The sequence below is a fragment of the Taudactylus pleione genome, unplaced genomic scaffold (assembly GCF_031769625.1).
Source record: "Taudactylus pleione unplaced genomic scaffold, aTauple2 ptg000380l, whole genome shotgun sequence".
NCBI classification, from domain to species: domain Eukaryota; kingdom Metazoa; phylum Chordata; class Amphibia; order Anura; family Myobatrachidae; genus Taudactylus; species Taudactylus pleione.
In genome coordinates, this window is record NW_028284781.1 from 5,276,722 (window position 1) to 5,291,902 (window position 15,181).

Genomic DNA, 15,181 nt, shown 5'->3' on the forward strand with positions numbered 1-15,181 from the left:
TAATTCTGGAACAAGTAGTATTTGATAAGAAAAATTGGTTTTCCAGAATGAAGCGGGGCTTGAAGTGAGTGGTTGTTTTTCTTTAAACTTCCCAATGAGCACATTGTCCTGTATGGTATGCAGTCAGGAAGCCGACGGTCGAAATGCCGACTGTGCAATCCCGACAGGGGACTAATGATAGGCGTAGAAATCCTGATGCCTATCATTATCTCTACGCTGGGAGCCCAACGCCCAACATACCGAACGAAGGTAAGCCGGGCGGCGGGTGTGGGCAGCCGCGTGGGGGGGAGGGTTAGGTTAGGGGCTCCCGGGGGCAACTTAGGGTTAGGCACCCCCCCCGGGAGGGTTATGGTTAGGCTAGGGGAAGGGGGGGTTAGGGTAAGGCACCCCCGGGGGGGGGTTTAGGGTTAGGCCCCCCCGAGAGGGTTAGGTTCATGCACTTACGAGGGGGTTAGGGTTAGGCACTAGGTGGGGGGAGGTTAGGGTTAGGCATCCCTAAAAGTGGGTTGGGGGGGGAAAGTATAGGGATCGTTAGTTACTTACCCTGTCGGGATCTTCACTGCTGCCGGTCTTCCAGCGTTGGAATTGGACATAGGTCCGGCGGTCATTCATACCGATCCCGTCATGCATACCCACAAACGTAGCAGCATCATTAATTACGGGGGGATTTTTTTTATGCATCAGGCAGACAATTGGATACATTTTAGTAATACTAACATGCTGATTGTTGGCAGATCTGTGTTCAGTACATATCACTGTCTGTTATAGCCAAATATAGATTCCAAATAATGACTTGTTTATAAGATACAATTCCTCAGAGTTTTATTTCTCGATTTGTCTTCCTTCAAGATACACTGGGTGCTGTTTGCCACGTCCCATCAGCCTGGCTGACCCATTAGAAGTACTCAAAGCTGTTACTGCGCTGAAGAATGCAGAAAAGCCCCTGGTAATAGTGGGAAAAGGTACAGTTTCCATACTAGCAATATCCATCTGTGATACCGTGAGATGATTTGGGGCTCTGACCAGTTTAGCTCTTGTACATATAAGGTCTTATTTAGAGTTTGATGCATTTTGCACTTAAACCTTATGCAGAAATATTCTGTTACCAGAAAGCATACTTCGTGTGTATGTGTGTGTGTGTGTGTGTTGCACATCCAAGTAAGAAAAAACAGCAGTAATTCTGCATCATGCGTACAAGAATGTATACTTCAATTCTAATACAGAGATGTGGCTTGAGTGATCTCAGTAAATGCGAAGTCACATTATCCTAGTCGTGTACAATATATAAATATATATTCCCCCTTTCAAGGAAACGCTGCATTTGTAAGTAAAGCAATAATTCTTGCTGCTTTAGAGTAACTCCACATTAGAGCTTGGTTCAGGGATATCTTAGATTGAAACTTAAGGACATATCAGTCTGTCACTAATGCTGGAAATACACTATACAATTACCCGTCCGATATTGGCGGATCGCCCCGATAATTGTAGTTTGTGTGCAACCCATCAATGATAAAAATATTGATCGGTCGGGCATGCCGGATCGTCCAGCATGCACGTCTGATGCGATATTTTGTAAGTTAAATGGTGGCCACATTGGGCAGTGTATGCCCAGCCACGGCCAACCGACGGACATTTATCCTATCCCTTCACAGGGAAAGAACGGGAAAATGTCTCCCCCCTGGGGCGGAGCACAGTTATCGGGGCCAATACACTGTGAGATATCTCACAGTGTATGCCCGCGATATCTGCACGGTGTCAGCCTGCCAGATAAAGGGCCAAATGTAATAGGGTGAGAGTTTAGAAAGTGAGAGTTTCTGACACTTTTTAAACTTTGCCAATGTAATAGAGTCCAAAAGTAAAGTAACAGAGCGAACTTGCATGTTTTTTTAGACTTAGAAAACTCTCACGATTTAAAATCTCATCCAGATGTTTTCCCATTTTGAAGATAAATCTCGACCAATGTGAGAGTTTACTGCTAAACTCTCACATTTTCTAAACTCTCACCCTATTACATTTGGCCCTAAATGTCTGTCGGTCTAACTGGCACTTTCTCTGGCAGTGTATGCCCAGCATAAGCAGTATGTTGGTTCCTGATTTCAATAAACTCCAATAGTGTGTGTTTAGGTTCTTGTTTGTTTGTTTTTTAGTGCCCTTTATTTAAACCTTTCACAGTGGTTTTCCCCAGAAATGTTTGCCAGCCGGCTGATATTAAGAAGTAGCCGGGTGGGGGCAGTGTAATACTTGGCAATAATAAAAAAAATCTTGATATAATTTTTAAAGACTCTTGCAGATGTTGCCCACTTATTGGCTGGACAGATATAATCATGTCCAGCAATGCATGCTGAGACACAGTGCACGTCTGCCCTCTCTGTCATGGTTACCTCAGTGAAGCACGACTCTGGGGATCTCTGATGGATGAAGATCTGTGACTGTGCCTGTCACAGTAACGTAAACAAAGTGTTACTTTGATCAGAGACACAGGTCTCCTTCTCATTAGAGATGCCTCCCACGTCTTTAAGAGCCAGACCCCATTCAGATTGCTCATCCAGAGTGCATCCAGCATTGCATTTATGTGACACACAGCTCAGCCAATAGCTCCCCACTGCTCGGCTAACAATTGGGCGCTGTTGGCAGAGCTCTGTGATGCTGGTTATGCTCTGCTGAGTGCTCACTCTGGGGAAGCTATCTGATTGGTGCAGTCAGAGTGCTGGGTGGTGTGTAAAAAAGAGCTGGGTGGATCACTTGTTTAGTTGATCTTGGGGAGAACACTACTTGCATGTCAAAATGCCACTGTGTATTATATTGCTGTAATAGTGATAAGAATAATTGTGAATAGCTGTGAAGTATATGCTTATTTCTGGTGATGATTTTAGGGCATCCCTCATCCATGCCTGGGAGACAACAATTAACATATATTTATACTTAATCCAGCCTGACCCCTGCACACTATTATACTGGCTGTACACTCTACCTCTCACTATAATAACAACTTGTATTGCATTGGCCATGATAGGTACCACCACTTAGCGATCCAATGTAAAAGGTGTGTACCCGTCACAGCACCGGATCACTACCTGCTGGCCAGCTAAAAACAAACAAACACTGGACTGTATAATGGGCAGTCTGCTTCCATTGGGGACAGGTGGAGGCAAGCCAAAAAAGAGCTGTATACACTGTACGTGACCATCTGCACTGACCTTTACCGATCTATTCAATGAAAACTGATATTTTTGTTGATATACAGTGCATCTGGAAAGTATTCACATCGCTTAACTTTTTCCACATTTTGTTATGTTACAGCCTTATTCCAAAATTTTATAAATTAATTTTTGTCCTCAAAATTATACACACAATACCCCATAATGACAACATGTAAAAAGTTTATTTGAGATTTTTGCAAATTTTATAAAAAAAAAAACAACTAAGAAATCACATGTACATAAGTATTCACAGCCTTTGCTCAATACTTTGTTGATGCACCTTTGACAGGAATTATAGCATCAAGTCTTTTTGAATATGATGCCACAAGCTTGGCACACCTATCTTTGGACAGTTTCACCCATTCCTCTTTGCAGCACCTCTCAAACTCCATCAGGTTGGATGGGAAGCGTCGGTGCACAACAATTTTCAGATCTCTCCAGAGATGTTTAATCGGATTCAAGTCTGGGCTCTGGCTGGGCCACTCTGGAGCAGGTTTTCATCCAGGATGTCTCTGTACATTGCTGCATTCATCTTTCCCTCTATCCAGACTAGTCTCCCAGTTCCTGCCGCTGAAAAACATCCCCACAGCATGATGCTGCCACCACCATGCTTCACTGTAGGGATGGTATTGGCCTGATGATGAGCGGTGCCTGTTTTTCTCCAAACATAGTGTCTGGCATTGATGCCAAAGAGTTCAATCTTTGTCTCATCAGACCAGAGAATTTTGTTTCTCATGGTCTGCGAGTCCTTCAGGTGCATTTTGGCCAACTCCAGGCAGGCTGCCATGTGCTTTTTACTAAGGAGTGGCTTCAATCTGGCCACTCTACCATACAGGCCTAATTGGTGGATTGCTGCAGAGATGGTTGTCCTACTGGAAGGTTCTCCTCTCTCCACAGAGGAATGCTGTAGCTCTGACAGAGTGACCATCGGGTTCTTGGTCACCTCCCTGACTAGGGCCCTTCCCACAATCGCTCAGTTTAGACGGCTGGCCACCTCTAGGAAGAGTCCTGGTGGTTCCGAACTTCTTCTATTTACAGATGATGGAGGCCACTGTGCTCATTGGGACCTTCAAAGCAGCAAATATTTTTGTGTACCCTTCCCCAGATTTGTGCCTCGAGACAATCCTTTCTCGGAGGTCTACAGACAATTCCTTGGACTTCATGCTTGATTAGTGCTCTGACATGCACTGTCAAGAGTGGGACCTTATGTAGGCAGGTGTATGTCTTTCCAAATCATGTCCAAACAACTGAATTTACCACTGGTAGACTCCAATTAAGCCGTATGAACATCTCAAGGATGATCAGTGGAAACAAGATGCACCTGAGCTCAATTTTGAGCTTCATGGCAAAGGCTGTGAATACTTATGTACCTGTGATTTCTTCGTTTTTTTTTTTTATTCAATTTGCAAAAAGCTCAAAAAAACCTTTTTACACGTTGTCATTATGGGGTGATAACGCGATGTGTTGTAGATTACTTATAAACCTTACCCGTCACAAAGAGAAATTAAATAATTCACACAAATACAGATTCTAAAAAAATTACAATGCTTTTACTTAAAGACGGCTTAATTATACATGTAGTTTGCCAGTGCAGACTCACAACAAAAACATAGATTATATTAACAGCACAGTAGGGAATACTTGTAAAATAAATTTGTGACACCCAGTGCAGCATACCAGTCAGTCAATTTCAAGCGTATGGATGGCAAAGGCACCCGACACCCCCAGACCCTCGTTGTGTGCCCTCTCTCCTTTGTCCTCCGACTGTTCCCTCTCCCTCTCTCTCTGCTAAGATTTATACTATCATTTTGGCTTACCTCCTGTTAACCCAATGGGGAATATTAATTTATTTAATATTCGTACATGCTAGTCCTTAATTGGTTATGGGTGTCTTAACCATAATATTGACACTATTCGGTGTTATCTTTCTGTTGCCATGTAGAATTCTAACATAATTGCTCATCTAGCCTTCACCTCTGACTATTACAGACAAATGCTATCTTGATTTAACTCCTTTTGTTTATAAAAACTGAGACTTGCTGTCTGCTGTTCTGCACACATTAAAACTTGACACATTTAAAACCCATAATTCTTATTGCTAAAATATTAAACAAGATGGCTGCTGCATCAGGACACAGATTTGCTTACTTTAAAGAGAAAAGGGAAGGCCTTATCCTCTCTAGGCCTGAGGCCATTCGACAAATACAGTCTTCTGCAACTCGCACAACTAATTTATATATTCTCAATTATTTCTATATACTTTAAATTGCAGTGCAGGAAATAATCAAATACACAAACATGCATATATTCGTGAATTGCCGAAGGAACATGTCCATCCACATAATTCTGTGTTATCAGGAGTATTGTGTGTAGAATTTTGAGGACAAAAATTAATTTATTCCATTTTGGAATAAGGCCATAACATAACAAAATGTGTAAAAAGTGAAGCGCTGTGAATACTTTCCGGATGCACTGTATAGCTACTTTAAAATTATCTGTGTTTGAGAAACAGGGAATGTTTGTAGCATAGATTGCAATACATGTTAAGTGACCCAAATTGTGCACTCCTCCCCATCTGGCATCATACATCCTGGTGTTCTTCTATTTTTAAGTTTCCTTTTTATATGTCGTTGCTCCCATCTTACACTGTAACTTGTCTTAATGTGCGTCTCCCTTTCTCTCATTTAATAATGGTCTTATTTTGTCTTTATTACTCCTACGTTTTCAGGTGCTGCCTTCTCATGTGCAGAGTACACCGTACGGAGATTGGTGGATGAATGCGGACTGCCATTTTTACCAACTCCAATGGGCAAAGGGGTTGTACCTGACAACCATCCATATTGTGTATCTGCAGCCAGGTCCAGGTAATATTCCAGGAGTTTAGTGATCAATCATGTTTAATCTCCGGTCAGACATAAGTTCTTGATCGGACAATCGAGAGTCATCCTTGGAGCTGAATTAGTGAGCATAATGCCAAAGTAATCAGGAATTCTTTAAAGGAAAAGCGAAAAAACATTCTGGTGTTGTAAGTATAGGCTCCTCTATGATAATGTCATCCATAGAAATAGATTTGACAACATGTATAAGTAGTTGTTTAGACCCATTTAACTGTTGTAGTCCACTGGCAATAACACTTTCTCTCAGTATTGTGAAATGATTAATATCTGTACCAGTGACCTTGATAATGGTTACTGGAAATTCCTTTGTGTTCACTTTTCATAACACTTTGCAGTGGCCACGTTTTACCTGGGATAAATATTGTGGAGTCATATGGGAGCAATATAGGTAATCTACATAGAAATATAGGTAGCCATACAGACCAGCAGTCCCTATGCTCATTACACCAACATACTGCAAATGCACATACCTGTAACCAGCGTGTAATGTCAGAATGCTGCCTCATTGGGTTTCTTACTTTGTACACATTTTCTATTTTGCTTGATTATGTTTGTGTAAAAAAAAAAAAAAAAAAAAAACATTTTAAATGTTTGGCTCAGTAGCTATAAAGCTATGCCAATGTTAGAAATGTATTATCCTAAGGATCATGGACTGTTTCTATATTGTAACCGATATTTATTCATTTGTATCTCTACAGCATTAATCAATATTTTAGATTTTTATATACAGTGCCTTGCAAAAGTATTGACCCCCCCCCCCCTTGGCTTTTTACCTTTTTTGTTACATTACAACCTGTAATTTTTTTTTCTTCTTATTTGAATTTTATGTGATGGATCTGCACAAAAGAATCTTTATAAATAAAAATGAAGTCCACCTGTGTGAAATCTAAGTGTCACATGATCTGTCAGTATAAACACACCTTTTCTGAAAGGCCCCAGAGGCTGCAACACCACTAAGCAAGAGGCATCACACCATGAAGACCAAGGAGCTCTCCAAACAAGTCAGGGACAAAGTTGTTGAGATGTACAATTCTGGGTTGGGTTATACAAAAAATTATCCAAATCTTTGATGATCCCCCGGAGCACCATCAAATCCATCATCATCAAATGTAAAGAACATGGTACCACAACAAACCTGCCAAGAGAGGACCACCCACCAAAGCTCACAGACCGGGCAAGGAGGGCATTATTCAGAGAGGCAGCACAGAGACCAAAAGTAACCCTGAAGGAGCTGCAGATTTCCACAGCAGAGACTATTGTATCTGTGCATGTGACCACAATAAGCCGTACGCTCCATAGAGCTGGGCTTTATGGAAGAGTGGCCATAAAAAAGTCATTACTTAGGGATAAAAATAAGAAGACACGATTTGAGTTTGCCAAAAGGCATATGGGAGACTCCCCAAATGTATGGAGGAAGGTGCTCTGGTCAAATGAGACTAAAATTTTACTTTTCAGCCACCAAGGAAAACGCTATGTCTGGCGCAAACCCAACACATCCCATCACCCGAAGAACACCATCCCCACAGTGAAACATGGTGGTGGCAGGATCATGCTGTGGGGATGTTTTTCAGCAGCAGGGACTGGGAAACTGATTCGAGTCGAGGGAAAGATGGATGGTGCTAAATACAGGGATATTCTTGAGCAAAACCTGTTTGTCTGCCTGTGATTTGAGACTGGGTCGGAGGTTCACCTTCCAGCAGGACAATGACCCGAAGCATACTGCTAAAGCAACACTCGAGTGGTTTAAGGGGAAATATTTAAATGTGTTGTAGTGGCCTAGTCAAAGCCCAGATCTCAATCCAATTGAGAATCTGTGGTTAGACTTGAAGATTGCTGTTCACAAGCGGAAACCATCCAACATGAAGGAGCTGGAGCAGTTTTGCCTTGAGGAATGGACAAAAATCCCAGGGGCAAGATGTGGCAAGTTCATAGAGACTTATCCAAAGCGACTTGCAGCTGTAATTGCCGCAAAAGGTGGCTCGACAAAGTACTGACTTTAGGGGGGTGAATAGTTATGCACGCTGAAGTTTTCTGTTATGTTGTCCTAAATGTTGTTTGATTCACAATATAAAAAAAAAAACACAACAGTTGTAGGCATGTTCTGTGAATGAAATGATGCACACCTTCAAACAATCCATTTTAATTCCAGGTTGTGACACAACAAAATAAGAAAAATGCAAAGGGGGTGAATACTTTTGCAAGGCACTGTATATATGATTAGTTGTAAAATCTGTAGTAGAAGTTCTGAATTTCAGTAGTGTTATATAGTCATATGTAAGTTAGCACATCTCAGAGGGTACACACAGACATAAGCTGTACCTGCTGCCTCCGGCTGATCGCGAGATGATTGCAGGTCTGTAATGAAATAGTTCTGCGCACTTTACCTGGGTAAACAGATCACGTGAGTCCACCCGCGACTATCTGCCACTAAGAGTTCACTTACATAACATTTTATTTTATTTTAAAGGATCATTCCACTGAAAATGCAGTTATGGGTGGAATATGTTACAGTAACCTTGGACTCAAAATTTACTTATCCTAAATCCTGGTCCACAGGTATCTGGGAGGTTGCCCAATGGCTGGTTGGCGGCCACTGCTGCTTCACCCACTCCAGCATGCTCACATAGGGCCTGATTGTGAGTTGCACGCTGCTCCTTAGATCAAGGGTGGGGAACCTTTTTTCTGCCGAGGGCCATTTTGATATATAACATTATTTGTGGGCCTGGTGCAGGCCATGCCCCCTCCGCGTGATGTCACATGGAGACGGGGCTACAATCGCCAGTGATTACAGCAATGCCCGGAGCATCCTGAGGATGCTCTGGGGAGCTGTAAGGGCAGCGATGTGACCGTCTTAAGCATCCTAAGGACGCTCCAGGTGGCACTGCTGCATAGATTCTGGCTGCAGTGTGCCATTCTAGGAACCCTGCTAGCCAGATGAGGTTAGCAGAAAAAAGCTCAGAGGGCCAGACCAAACGATTCCAAGAGTCTTATATGGCACCCGGCCCTGAGGTTCCCCATCCCTGCCTTAGATGGTGAAGTTTTGCCTGCGCAGAATTGACTTTACGCATTTGTACATATTTCTGGGTTGATTTCTAGTCGAACAGATCTTGGCCGAACCTCTTTGTGTGAAACGGGTGTTCATGGGTGGCAATCGGCCACCGTCTCTTAAGAGTGTCATGGGAGTGTTGTGGGCACGTAGCTATACTTCTGTGCTATTCTGAGGCGCGCGTACGTGGACGGGAGGCCTGCTTCCGACGGATCTCTTGCAGGTGCAGGTGCCGATACCAATGATGACGGTCGCGGCTATGGACGATAATACAGAGGGCAGAGAGCGGCTTCCCGTTTGAAGCTGTGCGGATTCCCACATTAGCATAATGTAGTAACTCTGGCTGCCATCGCTATCCACATTCAAAATCAGGCCCATAGGCAGCATGTTGTCCTCTGCTTGTCTATGTAAAGACTGGGTCAGTAGGAGCTGGGCATGTGCAGCAGACATGGATGGACAAGTCATTGCTCCTGCCAAGGCAGCATGTTGTGCACTAACACACACACCATGTGCTGAAGGGAAGGGGGAGCTCCTAGATGGGTTAGGCATTTACTCAGTATGTTGCAATCAGAATTTTATTTTCCATCTGAACTGTACGCTGAAAATGTTGTCTAAAATGTCTTTTCTTATTGTTCTTGCTATTATCTGTTTATTGATTAACCTTTGTTATTGACTACATACTTTGGCCAGCTATTCCCTTAGAATGTCCTTGTCTTACATTACCAGTGCACTGCAGCATGCTGATGTTATACTGCTCTTGGGCGCCAGACTGAACTGGATTTTGCACTTTGGTCTTCCACCACGATTTCGCCCAGATGTGAAGATTATTCAGGTCAGAAAATTGCTTTTGTAGGAGAGCAGAAACACATCAGCAAGCTTGTGTGCAAATGTTATATTTTGCAGTGGAACTACTACATAACTCACCCAGAATTAGCCATTTAAAACAAATATAGAAAACGCATGACTCCTGTAATCAGTCTGTCCTGTGACACTCTCAATTCTTTATTGTACTGTGAAATTTGCTTTTCACTGTTTAAAGCTTCTTTACCACCAGTGTCATCTAAAGTTAGTTATTGCAAGAGGCATGAAATGTGCGTAAATATACTCCAAGAGTTGCACTCACACTATGATCTGATTGAGGAAGAGATGTGTCTTCATGCGCTGAGTGTTTTTATGCCAGGTGCAACTGAGACACTCCCACCAGATGGGCTAGGTTGCGACTTTAACCACTCAGGTTTTGCACACATACAAAGTTGCATATGAAGCACAGCGGTACTTGTGAGGAAAAGCCGCGGACTCAGTCGCACACAGATGTACAAATGTTGCAAGCCCCAGTGGTCTGTTTATGCTAGCAACGCAGTTTTGTTCTTTTAGTTTTATTTATGCATATAACTTGCACATTTTTAATGCAGTCGTGTCGCGAGGGGATCCTTGGCATGACTAAAACCACGATATAAAAGGACACGTGTAAAGCATAGTCTGTTTGAGACCATAGACCAGTGGTTCCCAAACTTTCTTTTATAATGGCGCCCTAGTGTGTAATTTTTTTTCTCATTTATCCATGGGCAACACAGGGATGACAATGGGTAGAAGTGTTGAGCTGAAGCCTGGGCACCAAACAGTTAAATTTCGTTACCCAGCAGCACAGGATCACTCTCCCTTATACCCGACCCCAGCATAGAGGACCAGTTTTATTTTGGTGCCTGTAGAAAGTTAAAAACTCCTGTTAGTCCTCCTGGTTTTTTATTTATTTTTATTACTGAGTGGGGGGGGTGGTGGGGCAGCATCCTGGACGCCCCATCGCTGCTCCAATGATTCCTCTGCCGGTGGCTTGAGTGCTGGCAACTCTAGCTAGCTAACCAACTTGCAACCCCCATACCACCTCTCCCTGTTACTGTTGCTACAGGTGTGGGTCAGTTTTCCAATTTTTTTGCCTGCTCAGGGAGATGAAAACAGCCTGCTGGCGTAGAGCCACCTTGGGCTTGGACCTTTTCACAGTCAGTACAGGGTCTAGCGCAGGAGTCTACTTCTCTCCAACAAAAGCTGGCCATCTAAGCACAGATCCACACGGCAGGACAGCTCTAAGCCACGTTCTGTGTGGGACACCAAATCAAATGTTTCCTCAGACTGTGAGGACAACGCCTCCATCTCTTCTGAAGTGGAAACTTCCTTTATTCCGGAGGAGTCTCTACCCAAGGTGGACGTCTAAGCCCTAATCAGGGTTGTTAAGTACGCTCTGCTGATTAAGGATTCTGACGAGACTTCTACGTCTACCTTCGCTGTATTTAAACGTCAGAGGAAGGTGGCAGCTGAGTTCCCTTCCTCTTCTTAGCTGGAAATCCTCCTGTAGGAGGTGTGGGCTCATCCTAACAAGCGTTTTGTAGTGTCTAAATGCATTTTCACTTTTTATTCTCTTCCAGCTGTGGATTGGACCAAGTGGAAGTTCCCTCCTCCGGTGGATGCACACATTGCCAGATTGGTCAGAAATATTGTCTCTGGTTGAACATATCAGGGAAGCAGGCACTTATCTTGGTGAGGCCGCCATTAACGTCGGCATCCTCACTTCTAAGGTGTCTGCCACAGCAGTCGCTACCAGGTGAGCCCTCTGGCTTCATACCTGGCATGCAGTCACGCATTCCAAGAAGGCTCTCGAAGCTCTTCCCTTCTTTGGTGAAGTGCTGTTCGGTACAGTATTGGACAAGATAGTGACTACGGTAGCCGTTTCTAAATCAGCCTTTCTTCTATCTGCGGCGACACCTAGGTCCCGCACTTCTAATTTTCACTCCTTTCGTCCTCAAGGAAAGGCCAAGGGTCAGTCCTTCACCAGGTTCCAGGGCTCTTCGACTAAGCACTCAAAGTTCAGAGAAAAGCGAACCTGGTCTACCCGACGCCCAGTTACCAAGCCAGCCGACAAGCCTTCTGCATGACAGGGTGGGCTTCCACTTGAGCGTGGGAGGACGTCTTCTGCTTTTCTCCAATGTTTGGATGTGGCAACTTATTATGATTGGGGAAGAGGAGTAGTATCCCAGGGTTACGCTCATACCATCAGGGAACATCTTCCAGCCCAATTTTTTTCCACAGGCATTCTGGTGGATCCAAGAAAGGGAGGAGATCTCTGAGAGTCACTTCACTCTCTTCTGACATCCTGGATTATAGCCCCAGTTCTCCAATCTCAAAAAGGCACAGGCTTTTACGCCAACCTTTTTCTGGTCCAAATGCCGGACGGATTGTTCTGTCCTATATTGAATTTGAAGTGCTAAACAATTATCTCCATGATCCGAAGTTCCGTATGGAGTCTCTTCGCTCCATAATACTGGCTCTGGAGCCAGGGGAGTTCATGGCCTCCTTGGATATCCAGAATGCATAGTTGCATATTCCTATCCAGGACAGTCATCAGCGTTACCTCAGGTTTGCGGTAAGGGAAAAACACTTCCAGCTTTGCCATTTGGTCTTTCCACGGCTCCTCATGTTTTCACGAAAGTAATGGTAGTACATCTCAGACGCAAGGGGGTCCAGATATTGCCTTATCTAGACGACTTGCTCCTCTTAGCCAAATCGCCGGAGGTTCTTCAGGTCCATCTCCACCTCTCGGATCGTCTACAGTCCTATGGGTGGACCATCAATTGGAGGAAGTACACCAAGACTCAGTCTCAGGTGATATTACACTTGAGAGCGTCACTAGACTCCAGTGTTCAGCGGGTATTCCTGCCAAAAGAAAAGATCCAGTCCATACAGGCAAAGATTTGCGCCTTCCTGGGGCAGCATCAGGTCTGTATCCATTTGTGCATGCAGATCCTGGGAACAATGATTTCCACTTTCAAGATGGTAGAGTATGCCCAGTGTCACTCCTGTCCTCAGATGGAGGTATTGGCCAGGCAGACCCGTTCTACCCTGGATCTCAAGTCTCAGATGGTGGCTCTTCCTCAAGATGTCAGTCACTCTCTATTGTGGTGGCTCCATCAATCTCACCTGAACAAGGGCTACACCTTCTGGACACAGGCCTGGGTCTTGCTCATCACTGATGCAATTCTTCAGAGTTTGGGGGCGTTAACTTTTCATTAGACATTTCAGGGCTGATAGACTGCTCGGGAGCCGCCTCCCAATCAACATACTGGAACTCAGAGCAGTATACAGAGCTCTCTGTCAAGCAAAGGACCTTCTCTGTCACCGGCCAGTAAAGGTTCAATCAGACGAGACAACCATAGCCTACATCAGTCATCAAGGTGGTACCCGCAGTAAAGACTCCATGAGAAAGGCAAGTTGTTTCCTCCTCTGGGCAGAGCGCTATCTCCTAGCCCTGCCAGCAGTGTACATTCCCGGGGTCCAGAATTGGGAGGCAGACTTTCTCAGTCACCAGGATGTACACGCGGGCGAGTGGTCTCTCCATCCATAGGTTTTATCAACTCCTGGTTCAGCGTTGGAGCCATCCGGACATCGACATGATGCCCTCACTACACAATCACAAGCTGCGCAGTACTGCTCCTGCACCAGAGGCCTGGGAGCTATTTTGGTAGATGCTGTAGAGGTTCGGTGGGTGTTTTTGTTATCTAAATCTCCAATTTCAATGATTTCACAGATCCTCTGCAAGTTGAAGTTGGAAGATGGCATAATAATCTTCATTGCTGCAGATTATCCACTGTACATGAATCTTCTAAGTCTCTCCGGATCTTCTGTCGCAAGGCCTGTGCTTGCATCCGGATCTGGCCCGTCTAGCTTTAACAGGGTGGCTCTTGAGACATCCATCCTAAGAGCTAAGGGGTTCTCCACATCAGCGATCTGTACCATGCTTAATGCTAGGAAGCCTTCCTTAGCGAGGATCTACCACAGAATATGGAAAACTTACTTCAATTGAGGTTTGAACCCCAAGTCCTATCGTCTATCTCGAGTCCTGTCCTTTCTTCAAACAGGTCTGGATTTGGGTCTCCATCTTTCATCCCTTAAAGTGCAGATTTCTGTGCTTTACGTCCTTTTCCAGCACAAGTTGGCGTTTTTGCCTGATGAGCAGACCTTTCTGCAGGGGTTCCTACAGGTGCAGCCTCCTTTTTTTCCACTGGTGGCTCCGTGGAACTTGTCCCTAGCCAAAAGAATATAGAAGAAGAAAAATGAAATGCCTAAAATGCTGCACTAGGATATCTAAAATATAACTTTTATTAATTTAATTAATATTGTCTGACAAGACAAATGAGCAGCGAAAATTTAAAACAATTAAAGAGTGAAAAATAATGAATTCAGTGAATTAAAATATATGCAACGCCACTGTGTTTCCACATAAACATATTGGATCAAAGTTGTTATGTATGGCACTTATCCTATATAAGGCATGCCATATATATTGACCATAAATTTCTGTTGCTTACTGTTAGTCCAACATGTATACATACACATGTCTTTATTTACAATTAGCAGTTGTAAATGCCAATCCTAATGCTGGGCATGCAGCTTGCCAGCCGTAGATGTCGCCGGCATACACTGTGAGAGAAATCTCACAGTGTATAGCCCGACATCTGCGCTCCGCCCTGGGGGAGGAGACATTTCACAGGAAATGTCTGTCTGTCGGCTGCGCTGGGCATACACTAAACGATGCAGCCGACAGTTTAACAGAAAAATATCGAATCGGACGGGCATGCTGGACAATCCAGCATGCCCTACCGAGCAATATTTAACCCTCAGTCGCCCCCCCCACATGCTACAATTATCGTGGCGATCCGCCAATATCGGGCAGACCGTCCCGATACTTGTAGTGTGTATGGCCAGCATAAGTAAGTGCTGTAATTACTATTAAACCATCAAAGTGTTTTTAGACAGAGAAACAATCAAAAGTTAATGAGTAATATTCAGTGATTGCTTATACAGTTATAGCAATCAAAGTTGATATATGTTTATTAAATAATTTGTGTCTCTCCTGGGTCACTTTTATTTATCCCAGATTATGAACATACACATATTGAACTTGTCACATTTAATATAACACTGATTTTATATGGACCAGATAGGTCTTATAGGAATGCTCATGGGAAATATATATGCAAATTTTGTGC

At 43.9% G+C, this 15,181-nt stretch overlaps 1 protein-coding gene across 1 annotated transcript in view; it reads left to right on the plus strand.

The window, feature by feature from the left end:
- Positions 1–15,181, plus strand: part of HACL1 (2-hydroxyacyl-CoA lyase 1) — a 55,306-nt gene that overhangs the window by 19,981 nt on the left and 20,144 nt on the right. Inside the window, exons 8-10 of the mRNA XM_088445409.1 lie at positions 850–962; positions 5,929–6,064; positions 9,870–9,975. Of these exons, the coding sequence (XP_088301535.1) occupies positions 850–962; positions 5,929–6,064; positions 9,870–9,975 (355 nt within the window). The remainder of the gene's footprint in view (positions 1–849; positions 963–5,928; positions 6,065–9,869; positions 9,976–15,181) is intronic.